The sequence below is a fragment of the Haliaeetus leucocephalus genome, unplaced genomic scaffold (assembly GCF_000737465.1).
Source record: "Haliaeetus leucocephalus isolate CR32 unplaced genomic scaffold, Haliaeetus_leucocephalus-4.0 Scaffold200, whole genome shotgun sequence".
Lineage (NCBI taxonomy): Eukaryota > Metazoa > Chordata > Aves > Accipitriformes > Accipitridae > Haliaeetus > Haliaeetus leucocephalus.
Genome location: NW_010972636.1, coordinates 645868 through 669965, shown reverse-complemented (window position 1 = coordinate 669965; position 24098 = coordinate 645868). Strand labels below are relative to the sequence as shown.

At 52.8% G+C, this 24098-nt stretch overlaps 1 protein-coding gene across 1 annotated transcript in view; it reads left to right on the top strand.

The window, feature by feature from the left end:
• The window catches only part of DUSP8 (dual specificity phosphatase 8), a 51252-nt gene extending 27589 nt beyond the window's left edge, over positions 1 to 23663 (top strand). The window contains exon 7 of the mRNA XM_010566016.1: positions 23588 to 23663. Coding sequence (XP_010564318.1) covers positions 23588 to 23663 — 76 coding nt within the window. The remainder of the gene's footprint in view (positions 1 to 23587) is intronic.
• Positions 23664 to 24098: the final 435 nt, after the last annotated feature.

The following is a 24098-nucleotide window of genomic DNA, read 5'->3' as shown; positions in this document are numbered from 1 at the left end:
GGGGTTTTGGGGGAGTATTTATACCCGCGCGTGGATTTTCGGGAGCGCACGCGCTGAAACCGAAGCAAAGGTGGATGAGTCTTTCCAGAGTCGGGAAACATAACGGCGGATGCTTAGTGTCCCTCCTGCACCCACCCTGGTCCTTCCCCCCATCCCCAGGGGGTCCCAGCCCTCGGAGACCCACGCTCGAAATTTGGGCGTAAAATTCGAGCAGGAAGGGGCAGGGGTCGCAATTTTGGCTGCGAGGATGGGGCACAGCGCCTGTAGGGGGGGACCACGGCTGCCTCTTCCCTTCACCCAGCACTAAGCATGCTCCCCTGTGTTTCTCTGGCTAAGTATCCTAAAAATGCTGCACTGGAGCAGCCCTATACATATATAAATATATATTATATATAATATAAAGAAAAAAAAACCGAAAACACACACACAAAGGAAAAGGTAAATGGTTTTACTGCAATTTTTATTGAGACGTAAATAATATTTCAATTTTTTTGTTTTGTTTTTAATTTATTGAAGCTGTTCATTCTGGCAATGATTTGCAGACAATGTGGGGCGGTACTTTCAGCTCTATTTTTACTGTGTATGGTATTTAAATCTGAAATACGAGTTTCTAAGCAATATCTGAGGCCTGTGGCTCCTTCTATAGCTCATGTCGACAACAAAGATTTTCCACCCCTTCCCTCTGGGCACAGCGACAAGGGGAGACTCTTCTGGGCACTTTTTCTAGAAACGAACAAGGGAACGAGCAAACCATAAAACCTTCTTACAACACAAACTGAGCCAGAAAACTCTTCTGGAAGCTGCTGCCGCTTCTTCACCCCTTGGTCTCTGATTATCCTCATCCACATCCTGGCCATCACCCCCATCCCCGCCATCATCCCATCCCAGCCATTGTCCCCATCCTGGCCGTCATCCCATCCCAGCCGTGCCCCCCTCCCCTCCCCTGGGCTGCCCATCCTCACTGGAGAGGGTGAGGAGGGAGTCACCCGAAGCAGAGGAAGGGTGCCAGGTGCCACCTCCAGCTGCACGGAGAAAGAGAAGGCATCAGAGGTTGCTGCAGCGGAGGCAGGGAGGGGAGGCTGGTGGTAGTTGGGATTTCTTGTTAGGGGGTGTCTTGCCTACCCACCCCAGCCCCTCAGCTCCCCCTTGCCTCAGCCACCTTGCTTGGGAGGTATGGGCACCATTTTCCATGGTTTTTCAGGATTCCCCCACTCTTTGCTTCACATCCAAGAAACTCATGGGGAGCGTGTTTGCAGTTGCCGGGACTCCCCCGGCACTGTTCCCCTCTGGGCTGGCTCCCCTCCTTCCAGCAGGTGATAAACCAGCCGGACATGAAACTCTGTAAGCACAGGGAGGGCACAACTGACTTATTTTCAGAGGCATTTGGCTGCTTCCCCCCATCCTGGTGGGGAGCCAAGCTCTTGCCCCCAAACCCCAACGTCAGGCTTGCTGAGAAGCTGCTTTATGGAGATGTAGGCACTGAACTGCCTCCGCTGCAAAGCACATCTCTCCCTGCGGCTGTCTTTGCTTTCTCTCTCGTCTTGCGCTAGTTTGCAAAGCTAATACCTCAGGGGTCTCCGTTCGTGCATGTTTGTGTCCTGTGTCATCCTTGGAGTATTGTTTTTTTCTTTTCTGGGCCCACACGGTTTCTCTCCTTTTCCCCTGTTCCTCCTCTTGTCGTTCATTTCTATCTTTAAATCAAACTACACGTGACAAAACCAAATGATCTCAGGTTTAAAACTGAACTCAAAGCAGAGGCATGAGGAGCTGCAATCATGTGAGGAGGGGCTGCTCACTTCAGCTGGTTGTTTCCTCAACCACCTCTGTGTCCGCAGTCAAGGCGAGTCTCCCTGGAGGCTCCTTGCTCTCTTCAGGCCAGCTTTAGTTTTCCTGATTTTCCATGGGGCCATTCGGTGAGGTGCTGGGGACCCCCACATGCTCCTGCCTGGTTCCCTGAGGTGTGGCGGGGAGGGAGGGGGTGGCTGGCGAGCCAGGGACCACTTGCCTCTCTCCCCACATCACTTTTGATGAGGGTGAGAGATCTCACAGTCATCCCTCAAACGTCCACCACCACCCATCATTGCCTCCAGCAACCACCTCAAACCAGCTCAGTGTTGCCAATCTGCACATTTCTCCCTTCTGGCCATGAACGGATGATGATGCTATTTTCTAAGCTCTCTTTTTAGATTCCGATAAGCATTTGGGTCCATCCTGTGGGGCAGGCAGCTATTCAGGAGCTGCACTCGCAGCAGGGGCTCCTAAATGGGCATTGATATCAAGTCCAAGGAAGGAGGGAAAAAGGCTTCGTCCTCCCTCCGGCAAGCCACCTGAGCCCAGGGTTAGTGTTGCCTGCCTCCTGCCCAAGCAGTGCTGCTGGTCCCCCTTCCCCTCCTGCTGCCCTCAGCAGTGGCATCTCTTCCCAAGCACGCCAGGGGTCATTGCCTGCTGATCTCTGCTCCGTATTGCTCAGTTCCTGCCCATCCCGTAGTCCTCCAGGGTTGGTGCCAGCACAGATCAGCTGAGCTCAGGTCAGGCACGTTGCTGGCAGGAGCTGGTTAGGTGTAGCTTTGGGCAATGGAGAGGGGGCTAGATGACTTCCCAAGGGATTTAATAAGAAGAGGACAACAGGTTGCCACAGCCAGGTGGGGAGATGAGACAAGGTGCTGGCAAGCTCTCGTGTAACTCATCTCGTTAGCTGACACAGTGCGTTATGACTACAAAAAGCAGCTGGAGTAAGTCAGGAAGGAGAGGGCACGTGTTGTAAATGAGACTCTGAATGTCTGCAAAGAAGCAGATATGTGGTTTGCTTTTTGTCATCTCCACTCTGCCATCCCCTGGATGCTCCTCAGCTGTGTTTAAGTCTTTAGGCGCTATGGACTCCTCTCTCCTCTGAAACCAGAGCAAAGAGAAGTAGATTTTAAGATTAGCAGATCATAACTGCCAAGAGACATTCATGACCCATCTCTGCAGCCTTATTTTGATGTACTTTGCATTCATCCTTCCCCTTTACATTGGGCGTGTGCTCTAGAAGCCCTCTTTTGTGCAATATTTTAAGGCTACAGCTAGAAAATAAGCTTTGATGGAGCAACCCTGCCTGAGTGTCTCCTGCCAGTGCTGACCCAAAGCCATCAGGGTCACTGAGTGCATTGCAATTAACTTAAATTATTTTTTAAAAATCAGACTCTGTCTAATAGACCGTTTTGTCCATGAATCAGAGACTGTGAGTTACCACGAGGTTGGATGTGCTGTCTGGTACCCTTCCCCATCCTGTGTCAGCCAAGTCTTTTTATGGGCTCTCACAGCCAGATGACCCAACCCAAAGCCTCACTGGAACCAAAAATCATCTTTCCATGCTGATCTGATGAGGATGCATTTATTCGTAGGGACCCACAGAGGCAGAAATGTGAGCAGAGGAGAGGAAAGCTCTCTCCTTTCAAGGGAGGAACCAACAAAGCTGTTGAGTGCCCCACAGTTGCGGCGGTGGCAATGGCTGAGCTTTCCACCACATGAAGGACAGAGCAAACCACAGCTTTCCTTCAGGCTAGAAGGGACATTGCACCTTCCCCTCCAGCCCTCGCCTGTCCCTGGGGCTGAGCGCCCCCAGCCACCTCCTTCTGGGCCGCCTTTTGGGGGACTGAGCAAAGCCGGCAGGGGGGCAGTGATCAGGTCAGCAACACTGAGCCAGAGGCCTGAGTCAGAGCGGGCTTGTCCCCAGCCTCGGCAGCAGCATCCCCAGCCCCTGCTGCCTTCCCAGCCCTTCTCTTTGTCTGCTTGTTTCTTTGGACGTCCATTCCTGTTACATCTGCCCCTTAGGAGATGATGCCCCCCAGAACCCCGTCCTGTTTTCCCCTTCCCCCTTCCGTCCTTAATACTAATGATAATAAGCTATCAGTGTTGTCATTGCAATCTATGAATGATAGATTTGAGTATTTATGATTATTATTATGATTATTATGGTTATGATTCTGTACTTTTTTGCTTCTTACTCTTTGTACGTTGCTCTTTGTTTCTCTGTTGTGAATAAACGCAAGGCCCCATCACACCTTCTCTCTGCTCCCCGCGGCCCAGCTGAGGCTGTGCTTGGCCCAGCTCCTGGCTGTCCCAAGCCCCAAGAGGCAAACCCTTGTCAGAGGAGCTGGAGGGTGGTGCTTCCTAAGGGTATAAAGACACCCAAACCCGGGGCAGATCCACTCTCTTAACTCTTCCCTTCCCTTCCTGCAGCTCCTCTATCCTGTACAGGTGCCTGCTTATGTTTGCAAGAGGCAGAAACCCACTGGCACCAAGAACAGAGAATTAAATGGCAAAAACTTAAAGCTTTTGTAACAGCTTTAAGGAATGTTGGCCAAGCATCTAGCTCATGGAGTCAGCTTCCTCCAGGCTGTGGTCGTCTCACCTTCTTCTGCTGGCTGCACCTACAGGCTGCACCTTTACCTGCAGGGGCTTCTTGCTCTGCCATCTCAGGTGGTTTGCAAAGCTCCCCCTGCTCAGCCAAACCCGTGCACTGGTACCCTGTTTTAGCCAGGTGCCCTGGGCTTTCTTGGTTTGAGTGTCGTCCGCATGCCGGTGAGGTCCCCCTGCCTGGGGACAGCACCACCTGGGAAGGACACGTGGCCAGTGTTAGAGCAAGCTCAGTGGCAGAGCAGCAAGGAGAGATGTGAGCGGCCTCCGGTACCTGGAGGGATTGAGAAAGGGGCTGGGAATGGCTTTCGATGTGGGACTGGATACGGCCTTTATCCAACACCGATAAATCGGGGTGTCATAAGTGGGCAGAGTCCAGTGCTGCTTTTTTGCGCCCATCACCTGGGCTCCTTGTATAACCTGGAGGTTTCCAGATGACTGTAAGGTGAAGGAGGAGACATTAGGGGAAGGGAAGAGGAATCCTGTCTGTACCGCGGTACCAAACACTCTCTGTACTGCGCCAGCCCCATGAAGAGTCATTTTAATTTGCCGAGTTTAACACCATCCTTCTCCAAGTGGCCTGGGCACGGTCTCTTGTCTCTGTCGTGACTTTGCTTCACTGTGGGTTGGGGTCCTTCTCATCATGCTTTGCTGAACTCATTTCCGAGGTTGCTCTGAGACCGCACCGGAGAGCAGAGAGCTCAGGTCTCACCCCTCTCTCAGGGGACCCTGGCAGACCCCCGTTGGGGTCCCGGTCCGGCGTCACCCTTCCTACCTCACCTGCCTTTGGGGCAGCCGTGGACGGGGAGGGAGCAGGCAGGTCCCGACCACGCTGGGGCTGAGCCTCCTCAGCTCCTGCCCCTGTCCCTGCAGGATCAGGCCCTCCCTCAGCAAGCACAACACGGGGACGGGGTCTACACCCACACTGGTGTACCTAGGGACTCCCGAGCAGGGAAGAGAGGCTCTGGCCACCAGCCCTACCACACTCCCTTCCTTGCTGCCCATTCGGCCAGTGCCAGCGTTGGAGCCGGGGAGCCACCCTGCCCCTGCCTCCTCTTTATTTATTTATTACCAGAGGCTGTAAACAGCAGTGCTTTTCTACCCTCTACTTTCTTTTCCTTTCTTTTGTATTTTGGAACAACGTGTTGTAATAAATACCCAAATAGGTGTTTTAACAGCTGGTGTCAGCCTCGGTTTTTGAGGGACCTTCTCAGGGTGGGGCTGGAGGGTCCTGTTTGTGGTTTTGGGGAGGGTGATGGATCTTTGGCTGCATTGATGGGGGCCAGAGCTGGTGGAGAGCTGGACACACAGCCAGACCTGGACACACAGCCAGACCTGGATGCATAGCCAGACCCATGTCTGTGTATAGGGCTCAGCAACTGCAAGCTGCAGCTGGACTAGTTCAAAGCAGAAATAAGACTCATGGCTGAGGGAGTAGGGGGATAAAAATTAATTGGGGCATTCATGGGCCCATGGGCTGCAACAGCCGCTCTAGGGGTTTCTGATGATCCAGTGTGTCATTCACAGCTCTGAAGCTGTAGGCAGGCACCTGAGCAGCCTCTTTCTAGGAGAAAGGACTGGCCAGGTCCTGCTCCAGATGGGTACGTACAAAGTGTAGGGAATGGGACAGATTGCCGAGCACAAAAGCATGGAGTGTTTGCACTGAAATACATTCTGTTACTAATAATAATCATTATTATTAATTTTTTTTTGCCTCCCAGCTATGCTTTGCTCCCACCCTCCTCCTGGCATGGTGGCAGTGTGTAGCCACACACTTGCTACACACTACGGCTAAACCCTATAAACATCCCCTGGTCCCTCCACGGCAGACTGAGCTGTCACCACTTCCCCACAGCAGCAGCTGTGCTGTGCTTGGGGGGCAGCTGGTGGGCACCAACCAGTAGCCCTGTTTTGGCTGAGGCTGGTGGAAGCGTTTCCCTGCTCCCCCCTGCAGCAGGTTTGCTTTGGAGGGAGGAGAAGGCATGAGCAGGCTCCCTGCAGTTCTGGCTCCAGAAAGACGCAGCACTTATTGACTTAAACACAGAAGGGACATCCATCCCCACGGCTGTTTTCCACAGGCTGGGCTAAATCCCCCGGTCTTTTATAAATCCACTCCCCTCATCCAGCTGCAACTGCTGAGTCTTTTGTAAAGCCTCTCGAAACTATTGCCATCATCTGCCCAGTGTGAAGCTTCGGCCTCTTGTGTGGCTGACCCCACTAGCAGCTTTAGAGGGGCTGTTTGCATGCCCTCCTCTCTCAACCACTCATTGCCATGTGTGACATGGAAAGGGAAAATTATTTAATGGAGAAATGTGAGCGTTGCTCCCATCTCCCTCCCCATTTACCTGCTCCTGGTTTCGTTTTTCCAAACCTGCTGCCCTGCGGAAGATGTTGCAGCAGAGTCCCCAGGGCTGACATCTTGTGTTGCTGCTTCCGCGGGCACAGCTATATCCCCTTGTGTTTTAAAGAGAAATTCCCTTTGGGCCAGGGGACTGCTGGGCCATTGGGTCACCGGCAGTGACGCCCATGCAGGAGGGGACCCAGGTGATGCTGCGGGGTGTCCGCGCTTAGCTGGGGCTACAAGTATGCGGAGGGTCTGTCCCCTGGCAGAGGCACCCACGGGTGCGCACCTGGCACAGCCTCCCGCCCCAGTGCCGAGGCTGCCTCTCCTCTCGCTCCTCGTGGTTTGCATGGCAGAAACCATTACTGCAACGAGAAACCCAGGAACGTCCTTTTTCCAGCTCTTGGGCTTTTATTGACTCAGAATGGCTGCCAAGCCTATAAATAAATGTTCCTTGAGCTAAATATAGCAGCCACTGAAATAGGCTGCCGGCTATTTATTTAGCTTGTGGCCTCTTTGAAAGCTTGCCAGTCCGTACTGCCTTTACCTTCACGCCATCCCACCCGAGGCTGCGGCCACCCACCGCGGGGGCATGGCTGAGTCAGCGCAGGGAGAAGGGGTCACAAAAAGTCAGCTCCGTCTCCGCAGGCCTGGAGAGCCAGGGTGGCAGGGTCCAGCAGCCGGAGGAGCTTCGGCCCCCTGTACCCTGTCCAGAGAGCTGGGGGGTCCCCAGGAAGCACATTTGCTGGAGCGGTCGGGCAGGGGCTGAGCCAACCACAAGCCAGTTTCCTCTCCTGGGAGGCCTCAGGACCTTTTTCCAGCAGTGGAGCCTGGAAAAGAGAATTTATCATCTCCCGCAGGCTTGCCAGCTTTAGGTGATGTGCGTTGCTTTTCCACACTTTGCAGGAGTGTAAATACTCAGGGTGCAGAGAGATGTTGTGTGTCAGGATGCTGAGGGCACCCAGGGGCATGAATTGACCCTCACCCATGCACCCCTGCTTGAGTCAGGACATTCAAACCTGTACCCCGAGCCGTGCCATGGTTGTGGTCTGGTCTCTGGCCCCAGTTGCTGGGTGGACCTCAGGCAATGCTGCAGCCGTGTCCCCTGATGTTCCTGGTGGGAATCCCTGGCTCAAATGGAAGATGCCATTTGCCACGTCAGTGAGATGAGGCCTTATTAGGGCACTGCACTCCGAGACCCTCCGTGGGACACGTGGTCTTCCAGAGCCCTGTTGGTTGTGCGTCGATGCAAGACGGGATGGGCTTCACCCCTCCAACACTGATGGAAGCGAGGCGAGGTCTGCTCTTGTGCTGCAGACACTGCCCTACAACCTGAGCCTAACAGAAATAGGATGCTGCTTACCTTGGGCTGTGATGGCTTTGCTGCAGCTCCATGCCAGCAAAGGGAAAACCCCATCACTCCCTGGAAAGCCGCCTTCGCTCCTGGAGCAATCCAAGACATTAATAATGCTTAGCATTTACAGGGAGTTTTGCTAAACATGAGATAATCCTTACAATATCCGTGGGAAGGAGAAAAGTAATTATTATTGGGCTTGATTTTTCCTTTCCCATGTATCCCTGCAGATGGGGATCAGCTCTACCAAATCCAGAGCGCTCTAGAAATCAGAGAATCCCACTCGCCCCAGCTTGTACAAATAGGAAACATGGAGCAAAGATGACAGGTTATTTGCCAAAGACCACCCAGAAATGCAGAGTTGGAGCCAAACTAGTGCATGAGGGAAATCCTGGCCCCCAATGCTCTCTCTACGTCATCAGGCTATAATTCCCCAACTGATAGGGTAATCCTGGTCCCCTTGCGGGTCCTCACCTGCAGGATGCCAGAGGGATGCAGATGCTTCGTATCACTGCTTGCCTTCCTCTCCACAATGTCACTTCACAAGGTGGTGAGATAGCCTGCTCCCAGTGGTGAGACAAGGCTCATGAGCATATTGATTTGGAGTACTCCTGCAGTAAGTCCCAAAATTCCCACCCGTGACTCCCCTCTGGAATCACAGCCCTGGACCTGCTGCCACGTGTGGTTGACCCCACCAGCCCCCAGCCACTGGGTGAGCAGCCCCCGTCGCTGTGGCCAGCACAGCGCTGGCAGCACAGGGGGAAAGGAGCCAATGGGCTGGTCCTTAGGCTTCTCCCAGCTGCGTGGCATTGGAGCAAGGCTGGCTTAGAGAGCTGAGATGCTGCTGGGGTACCTCCTAGGGCGTGGGGTCCCTCTTGGGCCACAAAGGGCCTGGGCTGGGATGCCCTGGGTGAGAGAGGAGACCAAAATGAGGGTTAACTGCCTGCTCGGGTCCTTTGCAAGGAGAAAGGGCAGTTTTAGGGGATTCCCTAAAACCAGCAATGCTCTCTAGCCACACTCTTCTCTTCAGCTGAAACCCCTGCACTCAGTGTCTGAGTGGAAATACCGTCTGTCAGCGGTACCCAGATGATGTCATTTAGTTTTCCAGGCTTCTGGGCTGAGCCATCAGCTCCAGCCAGTATGCCTGGAGATGCTTTATTTAGAAGGAGCCCAAGCGCCACTGAGCCCAGGCCTTTGCAGCACCCCTCTGCCACCTCCCTTCCTTGCTGATGCAACCCCGGCTGCAGCAGGGACATCAGGCTGCCTTGGAGGAGGTTGTTCTTGGGAAGCTCAAAGTGGGACCCTGTGGGGTGGGTGGGAAGCGGGGATGTTTCACGGGGCAGTTGAGGGCAATGCTCTGTCTGTGCTGCCCTCTGCTCCCGGGACTGGGGAACCTCCGTGTCCCTCCAGGCAATGCGCACAGCCAAGGAGCACCATCTCCCCAGGTGCCTTTTCCCTTCCTCCAGCTCCCTGAGAAACTCAGCCCATGTTCCCCCATGTGGCTGCAGCCACCCTCCTCATCCTCACACTTGCCATCTGCAGTCTGGGTTACTGCAACTGAGCCTCAGGCTGATTCTGAGGGCTTTTTAGTTGAAAAGCAAATGTTTTGCCCTGCTGACACCCCTAACCTGCCTCCTCTCCCTCAGCAGCATCTCCTGATGGGTGAGCGACTAAGAATAGCCCTGCCGCTGGCTCCAGGCTGGTGCTGTTTGCTCAGTGACTCAGAGCTGGCAAGGCAGGCACTTACTCAAAGGGCCCCATTACTCATCCGTCTACATTGCCCCAAGGATGGGGTTTGCGTCTCTCACTCGCCTCTCCTTTAAAGATGCTTTATTTATTTCTTTTTAATAAAGCCACCATCCACAAAGAGAGGTAATTATCCTTCTGTAGATTTACCACTAAATATGTGTGCCCCAACCCAAAATGCTGCAACCCCCATCGATCACACTGGCAGCCCCTCAGTATTGCTTCTGCTTACTGCTCTGCCAGGAGGGAGCTGTGTGGGCAGGAGCAGGGCAAGAGAAAATGCCTCCCAATATTGCATTTCATGGCACCAGGGTAAGCATGCAAACAAAAATCCCCTCCTCCAGAAACCATCCATGTTGAATGCCAATGCAGATCTGTCTGTGCCCAAATCCAACTGGCCCCTCAGATGCCCACGGCATGACCCAGCTGCTCCCATCTTGCCCACAGCCCACACTAATTGCAACTGTCCTTCCTCTCCACAGAGTGTCTCATTGCCCAGCGGGTGCTGCAGTGTCTGCAAAACACCTTGGCGAATTAAAACAGGCCTCTATGTTAAAAAGTGGCTCCATTTCCAAACAACGAAAAGGCAGCATCTTCCCCATCTGGTTTGCTCCCCTGAGGCATTCTGAGTCACAGCCAGTCATGCTGGAAACAGAGCTGCATCCTGACCAGTGCACATCTGTGTCTGCAAGGCACTGCCGCTGCTGGGAAGGACACGGTTCCTCCACCTGCCCCACCGCTGCAGGGATGGTTGCTTGGGATGCGGCAAGCACAGAGCTGGCAACAGAGTTGGAGGAGGTATGTTGGGATTGCATTTTATTCTCCTGCTGCTGCTTCAGCCCCATAGTCCCCCTCTTTTGCTGTATTTCAGGCTCTTCTAGCTCTTCCAACCCTGCCACTTCACAGTATCACTCTTCAACCCTCCCACCATCAGGGGGCCTGTTACTCCAGCCAAGATGCTTCAGGAAGCCTCAGCAGCACCAAGAGGGCTACCTGAGAGCAGACACAGCCCCCGTGCTGGGGCACACCTGAGGTGCCTCAAGCCAGGTCTGGTTTGTGTCTTGCAGAGATGCATGTTGGGCGCAGATAGATCCACCCCACATGGAAGTGGGCAGCTGGTCTGGATTTGGGCCGTGGCTGGGGCACTTCTCACCACCCTGCTCTGGGTCTCTACACAGCAGATGTTAAGGGCCTGATCCCACACCACTAACACGGGGGGAGCCTTTCCACCCATCTAGGATGAGCGGCCCCCCGGTGCCTCTCCGCAAAGCCCTGCACAGGAGAGCCGGGGGCTCACGCCTCAGAGGAGATGGTGTCCCCAGCTCCACAGCACTGAGCTCAGCCAAGGCCAATGGCAGCCAGGGATGCAGGACAGAGGGAAGCAGGAGCCTGGACATCTGCCTGCAGGCTGGAAATTAAGCCCCCTCATGCCCTGGTAAACACATATTTGTGTGCTCCCTTTGTGTCAGTGACCTCCCCTCAATGTCAGCCTGTGGGGCCATCTGGCTGGATGCAATACTGTAGGAGAGGACCAACCTGCCAGGCTTGCTCCCATTTCGCAGACCCCACTGCCACCCCACGGCACCCATCACACCACCAAGGGCTGCCGAGCTGCTGGTGCAAACCCGGGGAACTGAGGGCACAGCAAAGCCAGGCCATGCCGGAGGAGGAAACAGGGCATCAGTGGCCCAAACCAGAGCTTTGTGGGACACCTTTCCCTGGCACCTGCCTCAAAGTCAGGCTCTGAGCAGGGCTGAAGGGAAGTCCTTGAGCTGTGTCTTGAGCAAAAACCGTGCCCTGGTCCTGCAGAGCCCCGCAGCCCTGGCAGCACCCAGCCTGCAGCAAGGCATGCGAGCAACCTCTAGTGGCAGCTCCCGGCGGCTCGGGAGCTCTTTAAAGCATCAAAATTTTGTCTGTGCAACACCAGGCGGTGGGAAAGGAAGTTTACCCTCTCTTCATGTCCTTTGGGAGTGCTAGGGACGATACTTGGTGCTGGACAAACCCCATTTTGCAAGTGTGCTGAAGCGCCACTGCAGGCGTTTGGTAAGAGGAGGAGAAGGAGGAGGAGGGAGGGATGAAGGCAAACGGCTGCTCACATGCCTTGTTGGACAGATGCAGGACAGAAGTCCAGAGGGTGAAGCTGTCTGCAAGGCAATAGCCCACGTTGGGACAGGAGCCCCCAGCCTGGCTCTGGCCCCACTGGGCTGCGTAACATGAGGAAGGGCAGGTGCCCAGCTCTGTGCTTCAGCTTTGAAATCTTTTGCACCCTAGAGGTGCAAATTACTGCATAAAAGCAAGGCCACGCTGGTTCAGTGTCTCTGCAAGCAACCTGCCCTTCTGCAGCCTGGCTGGGAGGGACATGTCAGCTCTGGTGTCCATGGTGTCCAGCTCCCATCTCACCTCCAGCACACTGGCCACACATGGTACCAGGAAAGGGAAGAGCTCCATGTGCTTCTAAGACCCACATCTGTCCTGCTTCATTCACCTGAACCATGTGGTTGAAGTTTTTTACATCTCTAAAGCCACTGAGGACTGGGTTTGGGTTGGGGCACTGGCAAACTCAAGGTACCAAGCATTGGGCTGCTGACAGGTGGCTGTACAAGATGCTACAGTCCTCTCCATTTCTAGAAGACCCTGCTCTGCACCCCAAAACTTCCTTACTGACATCTCAGCCTGTCCTTTTCATAAGCAAGAGAGGTCAGTGACAGGTCACCACTGCCTTCCAGACTGTGTCCCATCCGTGACCCACATATGTGGTCCCCAACACCAGGAGCTGAGAAGCTCAGCAGCACTCCTCTCTGGCTCAGCCTGTCATTTCGGAGTGTGCAGGAATGCTGCTTCCTTCAGCCTGGCTTCAAGGCTTGGCTTCAGCTTTGCCCCCGCATCCCCTGAGCACAGTGCAGTGACGAAGTGTCTGCATTTGGGACATGGGAGCCTCCACAGAGCCGCTGCTCAGCAGACTTGGTGGTGCCCTGAGCAAGGGCCAGACTGCCTCATCTCCAGCCAGGGAGCATTAACATTCCCCCACCAGAGACATTCCTCAGACCTTGCTGATGCCAAGCAAAAAGTATATCATAAAGTCAAAGCACTGCCGGGGCTGCCTCTCTTTGCCCTGCTTTCCCTGTTAATTGCTGCACAGGCCATCCATTAGGGACAACAGCCAGGACATACAGGAGATGCTCCCCGCAAGCACCTGGCATGCCTACCTCTCACTCGCTACAAAACTCTGGGACAGACTGTCGCAGATGACCAGTATATTTTGTTCATGCAGCCCCTGAGAAAACATCCAGGTACCCAAGGCTTTGTGCCGCTTACCCCTGCTGCAGGGTGAGGCCAGAAAGCTGTGGGTTCAGCCCTGGGTGCTGTGCTGAGAGGGGGGCACAGAGGGTATGGACAAGTTGGAGATGGGAGAAGAGCAATCTCCATCAGGGTGAAGGCACTGGCTGATTAAGCAGTGCCTGTGGGGGCTATAGCTGAGGCTGTAATGTCACTGGGCCAGCGTACAGTGGGATGCATTTGGATGAATTTGAACTTTCTGCTCTCCCTTCTCCCTCCCTGGCCCCATAGTTAGTCCTCTGGGTCACACAGGGTTCCTGAAGTGCCTTCAGCTCTGATGAGTTTGCTTAGTTGTAGGAACCTGAGGAAAAAAAGGAAAATTCAGTATTCTCCTGCAAATGCTATTCACCATGCTTCCCTGGTTCCCCATGCTGCAGCACTGGGTGCAAGGCTGGTGCAGGGGAGGCAAACCCTGCCGGACAAAGCAGGAGCAGGCAGCGAAGAGGAATATCAGAGGCTTAGGTGCCTCCTGTACCAGGCCCTGGGGATGGACTCCTGATGGCAATTGGTTTCACCCCAGTTGTACGAGCATGCCCCTTGCACCCCTCCAAACCAGGCAATCAGGTGCCCAGCAGAGCAGCAGTGGGAGTATGGAGATCTCTTAAGAAGAGGAATAACCTCCTTGGGTAGGAGAATCATCCTTCTTTGGGGTATTTTTATATCAGAGTGGATTAAAGGGGATGCAGCCAGCAAGATAACCCAGATCACTGCAGGGAGTCATCTAGCTCAGATAACCTCTGCGGTTTCAGCAGCTCCACTGCACATGCAATAGCACCCAGCCAAAGACCAAGCCTTGATACCCCTCCTAACCAAAAAAGATGGTCCATGCATAGAGAATTAATGAAAAAGGATCCTCCTGCTGCCTCCTGCACCAGGCAGTGCGCCAACAGAGCTGCAGAGTCTTTCTCCAACGCAGACGGGCTGCCCTTGGCTCTCGTACCCACTGAAGCTATTAGCAATGAGCTCACCCCTCTATTATCACTGATCTAGGGAGTCTGGAGGCTCTCGGAAGTGTGGCTATCGATCCACGCCTCTTACACATCCCCCTTGGGCCTTTGGTTTCAGGAAACCTCTTCGTCTCTCCTCTCCTTGTCTCTTCTCTGCAGCCTTCAGGAATGCTTTTCTGAGAGACCTTGGAGCTGGGAGTTAAGGGAAAAGCAACTGGGACTGTGGTGAGAAGGACAGGGATTTAGCCTGGCCAGCACCGCCTGTTTGCTTTGGCTGACTGTGTGCTTTATTCATCCTCTCTGAGGAGGAAGGGGAGGACATTGTCCCCTAGGTTAAGGTTGCAGGTTAAGGGAGGGAAAGCCTGGTGCCTTGCATGGGAACCCGCCCTACATGGTCTCTGCTCATCCATGGCATGGACTTTCTGAAGGGGCTGTGCCCATGGCAGTGTCCTTTCCTCCCTCTCCCACGCTTTCAGAGCTGTCAGCATGACTTGGGCTAACTGGTAAACAGGCGACTGCTTCTGTGTGCAAACTCACCCCAGCAGCACAAGTAGATAAGCCTGTTAATCTGCTGGGGAGCAGTTAGTTACGGTGATGATCAACTCAGCAGCATCCTGCTACCCCTGAAGGACAATCATGCACCCCTCAGGCCGCTCCTCCCATCCGTTCAGGTCCACCTTGCCCAACCAGGCAGCAAAGTGAGGAACCATCCTGGGCAGCTGGGGCATCAAAAGCCAGAGCTACAGCCAGAAACCACGTCATCTGCTCTGGGCTCCTTTCCTAGGTATGAAGCAAACAACTTGCTGCCCAGCCCTTATAAAATGGGCTCCCTCACTCCCCCTGCATCCCCAGGAAGACTTTCAGGTGCCTGGGTGCACTCCATAAATGACTAATGAGCCATCACAAACATTAGTGGTAGTGCAGCTGCCAGAAGCAGACGAAATCAAATCCCCCCCTGCATCTACCAGCTCCACCCAGGAAGCAAACTTGCCTTTGGCAACAGCCAGATTAAGAAACAGGCAAACAACCACCCAGTGCCCTGACCAGGTGAGCTGAGGCTGGCAGCCCATAGGGAGGACTGACCATGGGAAAAGGCAGGAAAACTTATGTCTTGCTAGAGCCGCTTTCACAGAGGTCCTCCAGAGAGGGCAATTTGGTGGTGGCTGTGTTTTGCCCTGGAGACAGGTTAGGGCTAGCAGGGAGAAGCCTCTCGTTTTTGTGGGGGTTTGTGGACAACAAAGTGTTGGAGCTTGTGGATGCCCTGGGGAAACCTCCATGCTCAGCCAGAGCCCCGGTGTGCCCAGCATAGAGCTTTTCATCTCTTCCTTTAAAAACTGCTCATGCAGCCCCAGTTTGCAGATGGGACACACATGTTGGAGCAGAGGCGTGATCTCATGAAAGGACCAAGGGGTGCACTTCCATACCCCCACGAAGATAAACTTCAAGGAGTTGTTTCAGCCGGTTCCATGTACACAAATGATGGTCCTACACTAATAAACAGTGTCATTTGTTTTAAGTGATGACTCAGTCATGGCACTGTTGGATCCCCACAGATCTGAGGAAATTGCCCTGGGCAAAGCTTTCTTACCCCTCACCATACCCTCCTGGATTTCATATAGTAGCACATTACTGTGCGCAGGGGCCAGAATTTAGCTGACTCCTTGCACTTACTGCTCTTGTTGGTCATCAGAGGCAGAGGAGAAAGAGGACAGGTTGCTTCCCATTGCTAACACTGCAAAGTAGACATGGAATAAACCTGACCTTCATTTACAGCATTCGCTGGAGAAATCAACACTTCCTATATATAGAAAAATCAATGCCACTTACCAAACAGATCCCCATTGGTCTGAACCACCTGCATCAACAGAGCCTCATGTGGCCACCCATGCACCCCAAATCCTCTTCAGCAGCTCCAGCAAGAGCTCTGCCTTCCCTTCCCCGAGCTGCTTTGGCAGGGTTTTTTTTTTGTTTCTACCAGCACACCAATTCTGGCACTGTGCATTCTGCTCTGAGCTGGTTTTGGGGAGCCTCAGCAGCATGCTACGTTTTTGCTGGTCGTGCCCTGCAAGTTGGCTGTCACTCACCGCCGTTTTCCACGTACTTACTCCAGATGTCCTGCTGCTTCTCCTGTGTCAGTGCTTGCGGAGCCAAGTGAGGAAGGGGGTAGCATTCCCACCATGCAGGCCAAACCATCCCACCTCTCAACACTCCTGAATCCCTCCCCAAACCTCCTTTACTCTCCAGAAAGACCACTAACCCATCTGTGCCTAGCTAGAAACCGTGTTACTGGTTGGGAATAACTTTCACATGAATCTTCCCCCTCACACATCTCCACCTCCAGGAGCAGCTTTTATTTGTGGCCATCAGATGGTGCCATTGAGTCTTCTTGGGATGTGAAGCCCCGAGGACAGCAGGCTGGCACCAGGGATCACACTGGCGTCTTTTTCCATCTCACCTGCACAGAATAGAGCTTTATTGCCCAGTTCCAAACAAGGCAAAATGAAGAGGGTTTTTTTTTTTTTTTTTCCTAGCATAGGTGTTGACGAAGTAAAGCAAACGAGGGGTTTCTGCTGTTTCCAAATATGTTAACAAGCATCTGTGTCACTGTTTTTCTGGGTTTTTTTGCACAAGTCTTGCAAGACTGGCTATCTTCTTGCAGCTGGACTCCAGTGATATCAGCGTAAGAGCAAGTGATACCAGTATAGGAGCACTTCAGTTTCAATTTCCACCCCAAAAAAAGGTGTGTTCACTGCTGCAAAGATTTAGAGAAGATGAACTGAGTTCACGCAGCAGGGCCAGAAATGAAAGAGAGCAGCAGCATTAGCAAAAGCTCCCTTTTTGTCCACAACAGAGATGTGGGACACAGGGCTTGCCCTCCTTGGTCAGTCTCAGACAGCAGGCAGCCCGATGATTGGGGGTGACCATCTCCCTTCCACCTCTCCCTGCCTCTTCCCCCCTTTTTTTTAGCACAGAGTACATACACTATAAGGAGAAGAGGCTTGCACATCACGGCATGCTGCTTGCAACGTGCTCGTCACATTTGACATCGCCCCTCCAGATGTGGGGCCAGGACTTCCAGGGCTTTGGTATTAATAATTCTCTTTGTGGTTTTTTTGCAATGAGCGGAGCCTGGCACTGGCAGCCCTGCTGTCCAGCTGAGGCCTCTACCTGGCATTGCAAATATGCATGAATAATAACTGATTAGTGCTTTTCCTGGGTTGGTTTTTGGTTTTAGTCGTGCAAGATGAAAGAGAAAAATGCTAGCAACGTGAGGAAGGAGGGAGAGGAGAAATAATTACAATCGCATTTAGTCAGTGATAAGAATGGCTCCTGAGCTGGGCTGGGTGGTTTCCAAGCACGGTGGGAGCCAGCTTCAATTTCACCTCAAAATAACTTCTCCCTGCCCCCAGGGTGTCACAGGAGCTGAAGAGCAATGTGTGCCCCTTCCCTGCACAGCCCCACGCTGCTCAGTGCTCGGTTATCATCCGGGGGCTGTTTTGAGAGTGGTCATGTCACGCGTGTCATGCCAAGGCACCGAGTCCCAGCCAAGAGGGCTGGAGGAGGAAGGAGGGGATGCTTTGCAGACCCAGACCTGTGGTCTCCCTGGGAAGGCAGCAGGCAGGGGAGAGCTAGCTGTTAGAGCTCTCTTCGGCGCCCAGTGAAGAGCAGCTTCCCCAAACCACTCTGCAGAGATGGGACCTCTTTATTGTCGGGGCTAATTGCTCATGTGAGATGTATTTACAGAAGCGACTGTTTGTGCAGAGCGCAGCAGACAAACAGACTCCTGTTCTGCCAGGCACCCTTTGTAATCGGTGGGGGCTGGGAACACTTTAATGCAGGCATCGGAGGCCTCATTTGTACCGCAGGCACCAACCCTGCACTGGGCTGGACGGCGCCTGCGGGATGCTGAGCCCCAGTCCCGCTCCCCAGCCTCAGCAGGAGTGGATGCATGGAGTGGCTGGCCGGATCCAGCCCACTGCTTGCTCTCACCCAGGTTACGTGAGCAGGCTGAGGGCACACAGCTTGCTCCAAGCTGAGTGCGCAGGACCCGCAAACCAACCCCTCCGGTGTGATCCTGGCACATGAGTCTCACTGTCATCCCATGGCTTGCAAATCCAGGGCTACTTCCATTTGGGCATACGGCTGCTAGGGGCAAACTCTGCCCTGCATGAGAAGCACCCGTGGCCATGCAGATGGGCTGCCCATCTCCTGGCTCTGCAGGAGACGTGACACAGGCTCTGAGGTCACTTCAGAGATTACGTGGTGAACTGCTTTATGTGTAGTTGTACCAGAGAGAAAGTCATGCCAGAAAGTTGTTCTTCGTGTTTGCAAATAATGTCAAGGACTGGTTAAAAGCATCCAGGACTCTGAAAAACAGACTTACAGGCTCTTCGTTGCCTGCTGGGTTTTTTCGAGGTAGAGGCCTAGGGGGAGTTTTGCCATCTGGGACAGAGATGCAGCATTAGGAAAATAATGCAAACAATTTCCGGCACTGTCTCCGTCTTCCTGCAAAACCAGCAGGGATGGGCAAGCCTCGGCTTCTGGTTACATGCAACACCTTTTGCTTGCAAGTAGCCTACAACCCAACCACACTGAGTGCACGTGCCTCTCCAAACTTAAATACATATGTCCTGTTTCTCATCCTGTGTCCTTTTCTCCACCCTGACACAGGCAGTAGGTTAAGATACACTGGGGGAAGAGCTTATCGGTAAGGCAAAGCAACGCCAACTACAGCGGAGCTGGTGTGTGACTCCTGCTTTCCCTTTCAGATGGGCTGTTCAAATTGGCTAGTGGTCGCCAGGCAAAATGAGAGCATGGGTTTGGTTACAGCTTGTCCACAACAACACAGTATCTCCAGCACTGGGTCAGAAGGAAACCCACACTCATCTGGCTTACAAACACATGCAGGTCAGCCCAGGCATACTGACCCCACGGGTGGCCATCATTGTTTCCTAAGCTTCCAGCTGAAACTAAAACTCTCTTGGCTACTATTCAATTCACTTTAGCATAATTTTTGTATTGCCCGCTTGGAAGAACAAAGAAATCCACCTAATTTTGAGCACTCCTAAGCAATGAAGGTTTCTGAACATTTACACATCGTCTCTCACGAGAGTTTTGATGCAGAGGGAAGTGCTTAAATAACTTTCCAGATGTGGAAGCTGAGGCGTGAGACACACACCTTGCTCCGTAATACCTAATTAGTGGGGGAAAAAATAAAACCCAGTCACCACCAGTCTCGTGGTTTAACATCCACTCATAAGTTGTCATCTAAAAGAGGAAATGCCTAATGCTTCTATTCTTCTATGACTGGGAGAGAGAGACTGAACTTTGTTCAGCATCCCTGGAAATGCAGACCCCCAAAGGCAGATTTTTCAGCCTTCTTCCCTGAAGCTTCAGCCCTCTCTCAGACATCTGAATACAAGCCATATTTCCCAGCTAGTTCAGGACCCAAAATGCCCTTTTTTTTTTTTTCCCCAATCTGGTCCTCAGCACTCTTGTTGCAAGACTATATCTAAAACATCTTACTATTACTGGCAGCAATCAATATTTATAACTACTTACAGTGTTTATTTATAAAAAAATCAAATGTTCCAACCAAGAGATGCTGTTATTAATATCCAGCATGATTAATAATCACATTCAGAGTTGCAGGCAGGCCCACGCTGTCAGACTCATGCACTTTGCTTTTTCTAATGGCTCTGCAGGAATTTGAACCGTAATATGTTTCATGCGCAGGGACAAAGACGTTTTGTCTCAGGGAAGGAGTATGTGGATGTTTTTGACTTAAAGAGCCAGTGCCGCATTCAGAGCTTCACAAATACACCATTTTGATCCCAAGCCCATCAGTCTGCCACATCATCCCAATGAAGATGTATCTCCTTCTGTTGCTGAAGATCCAGATCTGAGTAGCAGATTTGCTGCTTGCAGAAAAATGTTATACCTCCTCTGTGTCAGGGCAGCCATCACCTGCTCTGCTTCTCTGCCACCCACTGGAAATACCTCAGCCAGGCAAATGGGTTCACATCTCTCTGCCTGCTGAGATTTCTCAGCTGCCCAGGGTAAGATGAGCTCCACGGGAATGATGTTGCCTCAGATCAAGAGAAGGAAAACTCATACAGCCCTGAGCAATGCTTTCTTTCCTCCTTCGCCTGTTCCTTCAACACTACCACAGCCACTTAGGGAGAGAAGAGGGAACATGCAAAGCTGTTGTGTCAAGGTATCAGATATGAGCCGCTCGGCCCCACACCAAATATTAGGTGGTGAAGGGACAGGTGTTTCTGATGCAATAAGCCAGTAAGGGAGCAAAGTTCACTCCCACTCCTTAGTGCTCAGCCGTGCGAGGAGATGTTTGCCCACCTGCGTGTTGCACTTTTCCTGCTGCAGGAGGTAATGACAATAAAATTGGGGGCAGTAAAGGGACAGAGTTGCAGAGAGACCGGTGCCTTGATTACTTCCTCATAGCTGCTTGGCCTCTGTGGCACCGCTTTATTACCAGACGGGCAAAGCAAGCTGACTGAAAAGCCAATACAAAAATCAGCTATATATGACAGACGTTGTCTGTGCTGCTATCAAACATCCTGTTTTGTACAAATCTGGTCATGAGAACCGCGGGAGGGAAAAATAAGGAAAGAAACCTTCAGGCTTGCTGTTCTGAGGCAGCTCTCAGCCAGCACTGAGCCAGTCTCAGGACTTTAGTGTTTCTCTTCAGGGGTTATGGGACCTAGCAGAGCCCTCTGACAGACAGGGACAGCCCTCAGATCCACACTGTCTTGTACCTTGGCTTTTATACAGAGCTCTGCAGAGCTTTACACAACAGCCAAATCCTTGTGTGAGAGGTTTGTCTGCCCCAACTCCTGCAGTCTGGTCTGTGTGGGATCCCCCCCAGCCTCCCACCAGTTCCCGAAAAGCTCTGGTGCTGCTGAGGAACACCTGGGAACAAAGCCACCCTATGCCTGGAGGCCAGGAGGAGCAGGACATGCACTTTTTTGGGGTCCTTGTGTGCCAGACAGGCCAGGGGATATGGGTGGCAGAACAAGGAGAGGAGCGAGTGAAGGCAGTATTGCTTGCAATGCACCACAGGCCAAAAGCCTTACAGTCCAGATCCCGCAAGCCCACGGGGCGTGCTGCAGCCATTCTGCCCAGACTGTCTGGCAATAATCTTGCATTTTAAATCCTGTTAGACACAAGTAAGCTGTGGGACAGTAATCCAGGGAAGACTCGGTGCAAAACCCTCCAACGTCAAGCATTATAAACCTCCCCGATCCTCTGCGCTTCTTACCACATCTGTATGCCAAGAACCGTTTCTTGTTAAGCACCTCATATTCATGTCCTACAGGGTCTCTGCAAGCCTGTTGCCCTGAACAAGGAGCACCCTTTCTTTATGCATGTGCATAGGGCTTAGCACAAAAGAGCCCCACAGCCTGCCAGGGTTGCTATTGTCAAACAAATAATCTCTGCAATGCATTTTTTAAAGGGTTTAGAAGCAGAAGGGGAGTTGCAGGACAACCACTGCAGAATGCTCTTGGATTGGCACGTCCTTTGCTCTTCGGAGCTGCTGGTAGAGGGACCTGACTGAATGGGGGTGAATGGTAAAATGCTCAGTCTGCCAGAGGGACTTCTGGGGTTTCCAGTGGCTGAGGGGAGAAGGAAAAAAAGCAGTAGGTGTAATGTCAGTTTGACAATGGAAAAAAAAATATAAAATAATCACCTTAGGCGAGATACAGATAAATGCCTTGTGCCATTGGAAGGTACAATACAAAAGATTAATGAAATAGATGTTCGTTGTCTGAGTTTCTTTTGCACCAGTAATTCTCCTAGTGCCAGTTGCCATGTATTTTCCTTGATACAATCAAGAGGAAAACAGCTAATGTGACATGACAAACTCATTGTATCAGAAGTCATCTCTGCTTTAAAACGTGTGTCATATGACTGAACACCCTACTCCTGGTACAATGCATCCCACAGTAAAATTGGATGGAGCTCATCCTCAAATGCCCTGCCAAAAATACTCCTAACAAAGGGCAACAAGAAAACATAATTCAAATGAGGGACATCTGTTCTCAAATGTTTGCAGATAATGACTGGATCAAGTGTCTGCATAAAGGATAATTATTTTCTGCAGATGGTTTGATCTGGTATTTTAAACATTGTGAAAAATCCTCGTCCCAGCCACTCAGTAAAGTATGCGGGGTTTTGCTGCAAGAGACCTCTTTCTTATCCTCTGCTACATTTTCTAAATGCAAAGATAACTAAAACTATAAACAATTAAAAGATAAAATGTAGGTGTTAAAGAAAAATATTCCATATGAACACAGACAACATACATTTTCAAGTTCTGGTCTTCCATTTCTTATATTACACTGCTGGATACCCAAATAATTATCAGGGTGACATTTTGTTACAGGAGAGCGGCAAAACAAAACAGTTACATGTTGTGCAAAGGGATCCCAAGCAGATTTCAAAATGAAGGTCGGTTCCAAAAATGGCGGCGCAATATGGTTTTTAATACAAAAGAATTCTACCACCTTTCCTCAAGACAGAGGGATACAAAACAACCAAGACACATTCTTATTAAATCACTCCCGTGACACCCCCTTGCCATGCATTACTAGCCCCAGGATAATGCTGCTGTGTTGGAACTGTTGTCAAAGTCAGTGTGATGGCTGGAGACCAACTCATCCTCCCTGAACGGGTGGGGCCACGGGTGGGTGCCTGTGGGATGAGGGACCCTGGGGACCCCCACACCCACGGCCCCACAGGGCTGGGAGGGCCCTTCGTATCCCAGGCACAGTGGGGTGGAGGAAGTAGGGCAGGGGAGGAGGAAGATGGCTCAAACAGCCTCTGAGAGACGGTCCTTCCCTCAGAAAGCCGGTGACTGCAGGGAGTCCAATGAAGTAACTGTCACTCCCCCATAACACAAATCGTTTTTAATTAAGACATGTGCCCAAAGCATGCGATCACCCCCAGCAGGTCTGCCTCTGTCAACATCTCCCCCTAAGCAGGTGCTGCTGATGGGGGAAATCAGTGAAGAGGACATCCATCTGGCATTGGAAATGCTGCACCTCAATGGTTTGCATGGAAAGGATTTCTCCTCTTTAAAACAGTTAGGATCGTTTACATCTCAAAGAGGCGCGGCGTCTGTGGGCGCGGGCAGGCGTTGTCCATCTGTTTTTGTGGAGCTAGTAGTCGGTCGATTATTTTTGCAATTAGCGGAAGTGAGAAAGGAAGGATTTGGAGTCAAAGAGGAGATTCCGGAGCACAAAGCGCAACCAGTAGCAGAAAGGACGAGGCAGGCGAGGGAGGCAAGGCAGCCAGCCTGTGTCCCACGTCCAAGGCTCCCGGACTCTCTCGGGGTGCTGGAAGGGGTGAGAGGAACAGCGGTCTGTGTGCAGGAGCAGCTTGGGTCAATGCCTGGGAGCCCCAGGCTTTCATCACCCTCACGAAGTAATTCTCTCTTGCGTGCAGGGTGGTGCAACTACCCCAGTGCTACCTCCGGGGACCTGAGCTGCCCCCAGGGAGCCCGTGGCACAGCGAGAACTGAACCGCTGAGGCCCCGTCCCAGACAGTGAAGTCCCCCCGGGGGGGACACGACAGGTAACGCTGGAGGGCCCTGGCCCGGGGACCAAGAGCCCCCAGCCAGGAGGAAGCCCCCTGAGGGGCCCCGCTCCCCTCAGCGCCCTCACCGCCCGGGCGTGCCAGGGCCCCCCAGGCCGTGAGAGCGTTACCGGCCGCGCCCGAACTACATTTCCCAGCGTGCCCCGGGCGCCGGCGAGGAGGGGGTGGAAGGCGGGGGGCCACTTCCGGGTTGGCGGCTGGCGGCCGCCAGCGCCGTGTGTTTACTTCCGGCCGCCCCAGTGCGCGAGTGTCAGGCTGAGGAAGGGACCCGGCGCAGCCTGGCGGCCGCCCCGCCCGCACCGCCCAGCCGGAGCCGGGCAGCCGGGGAGGCAGCGAGCGAGCGAGCGAGCGAGCGAGGGAG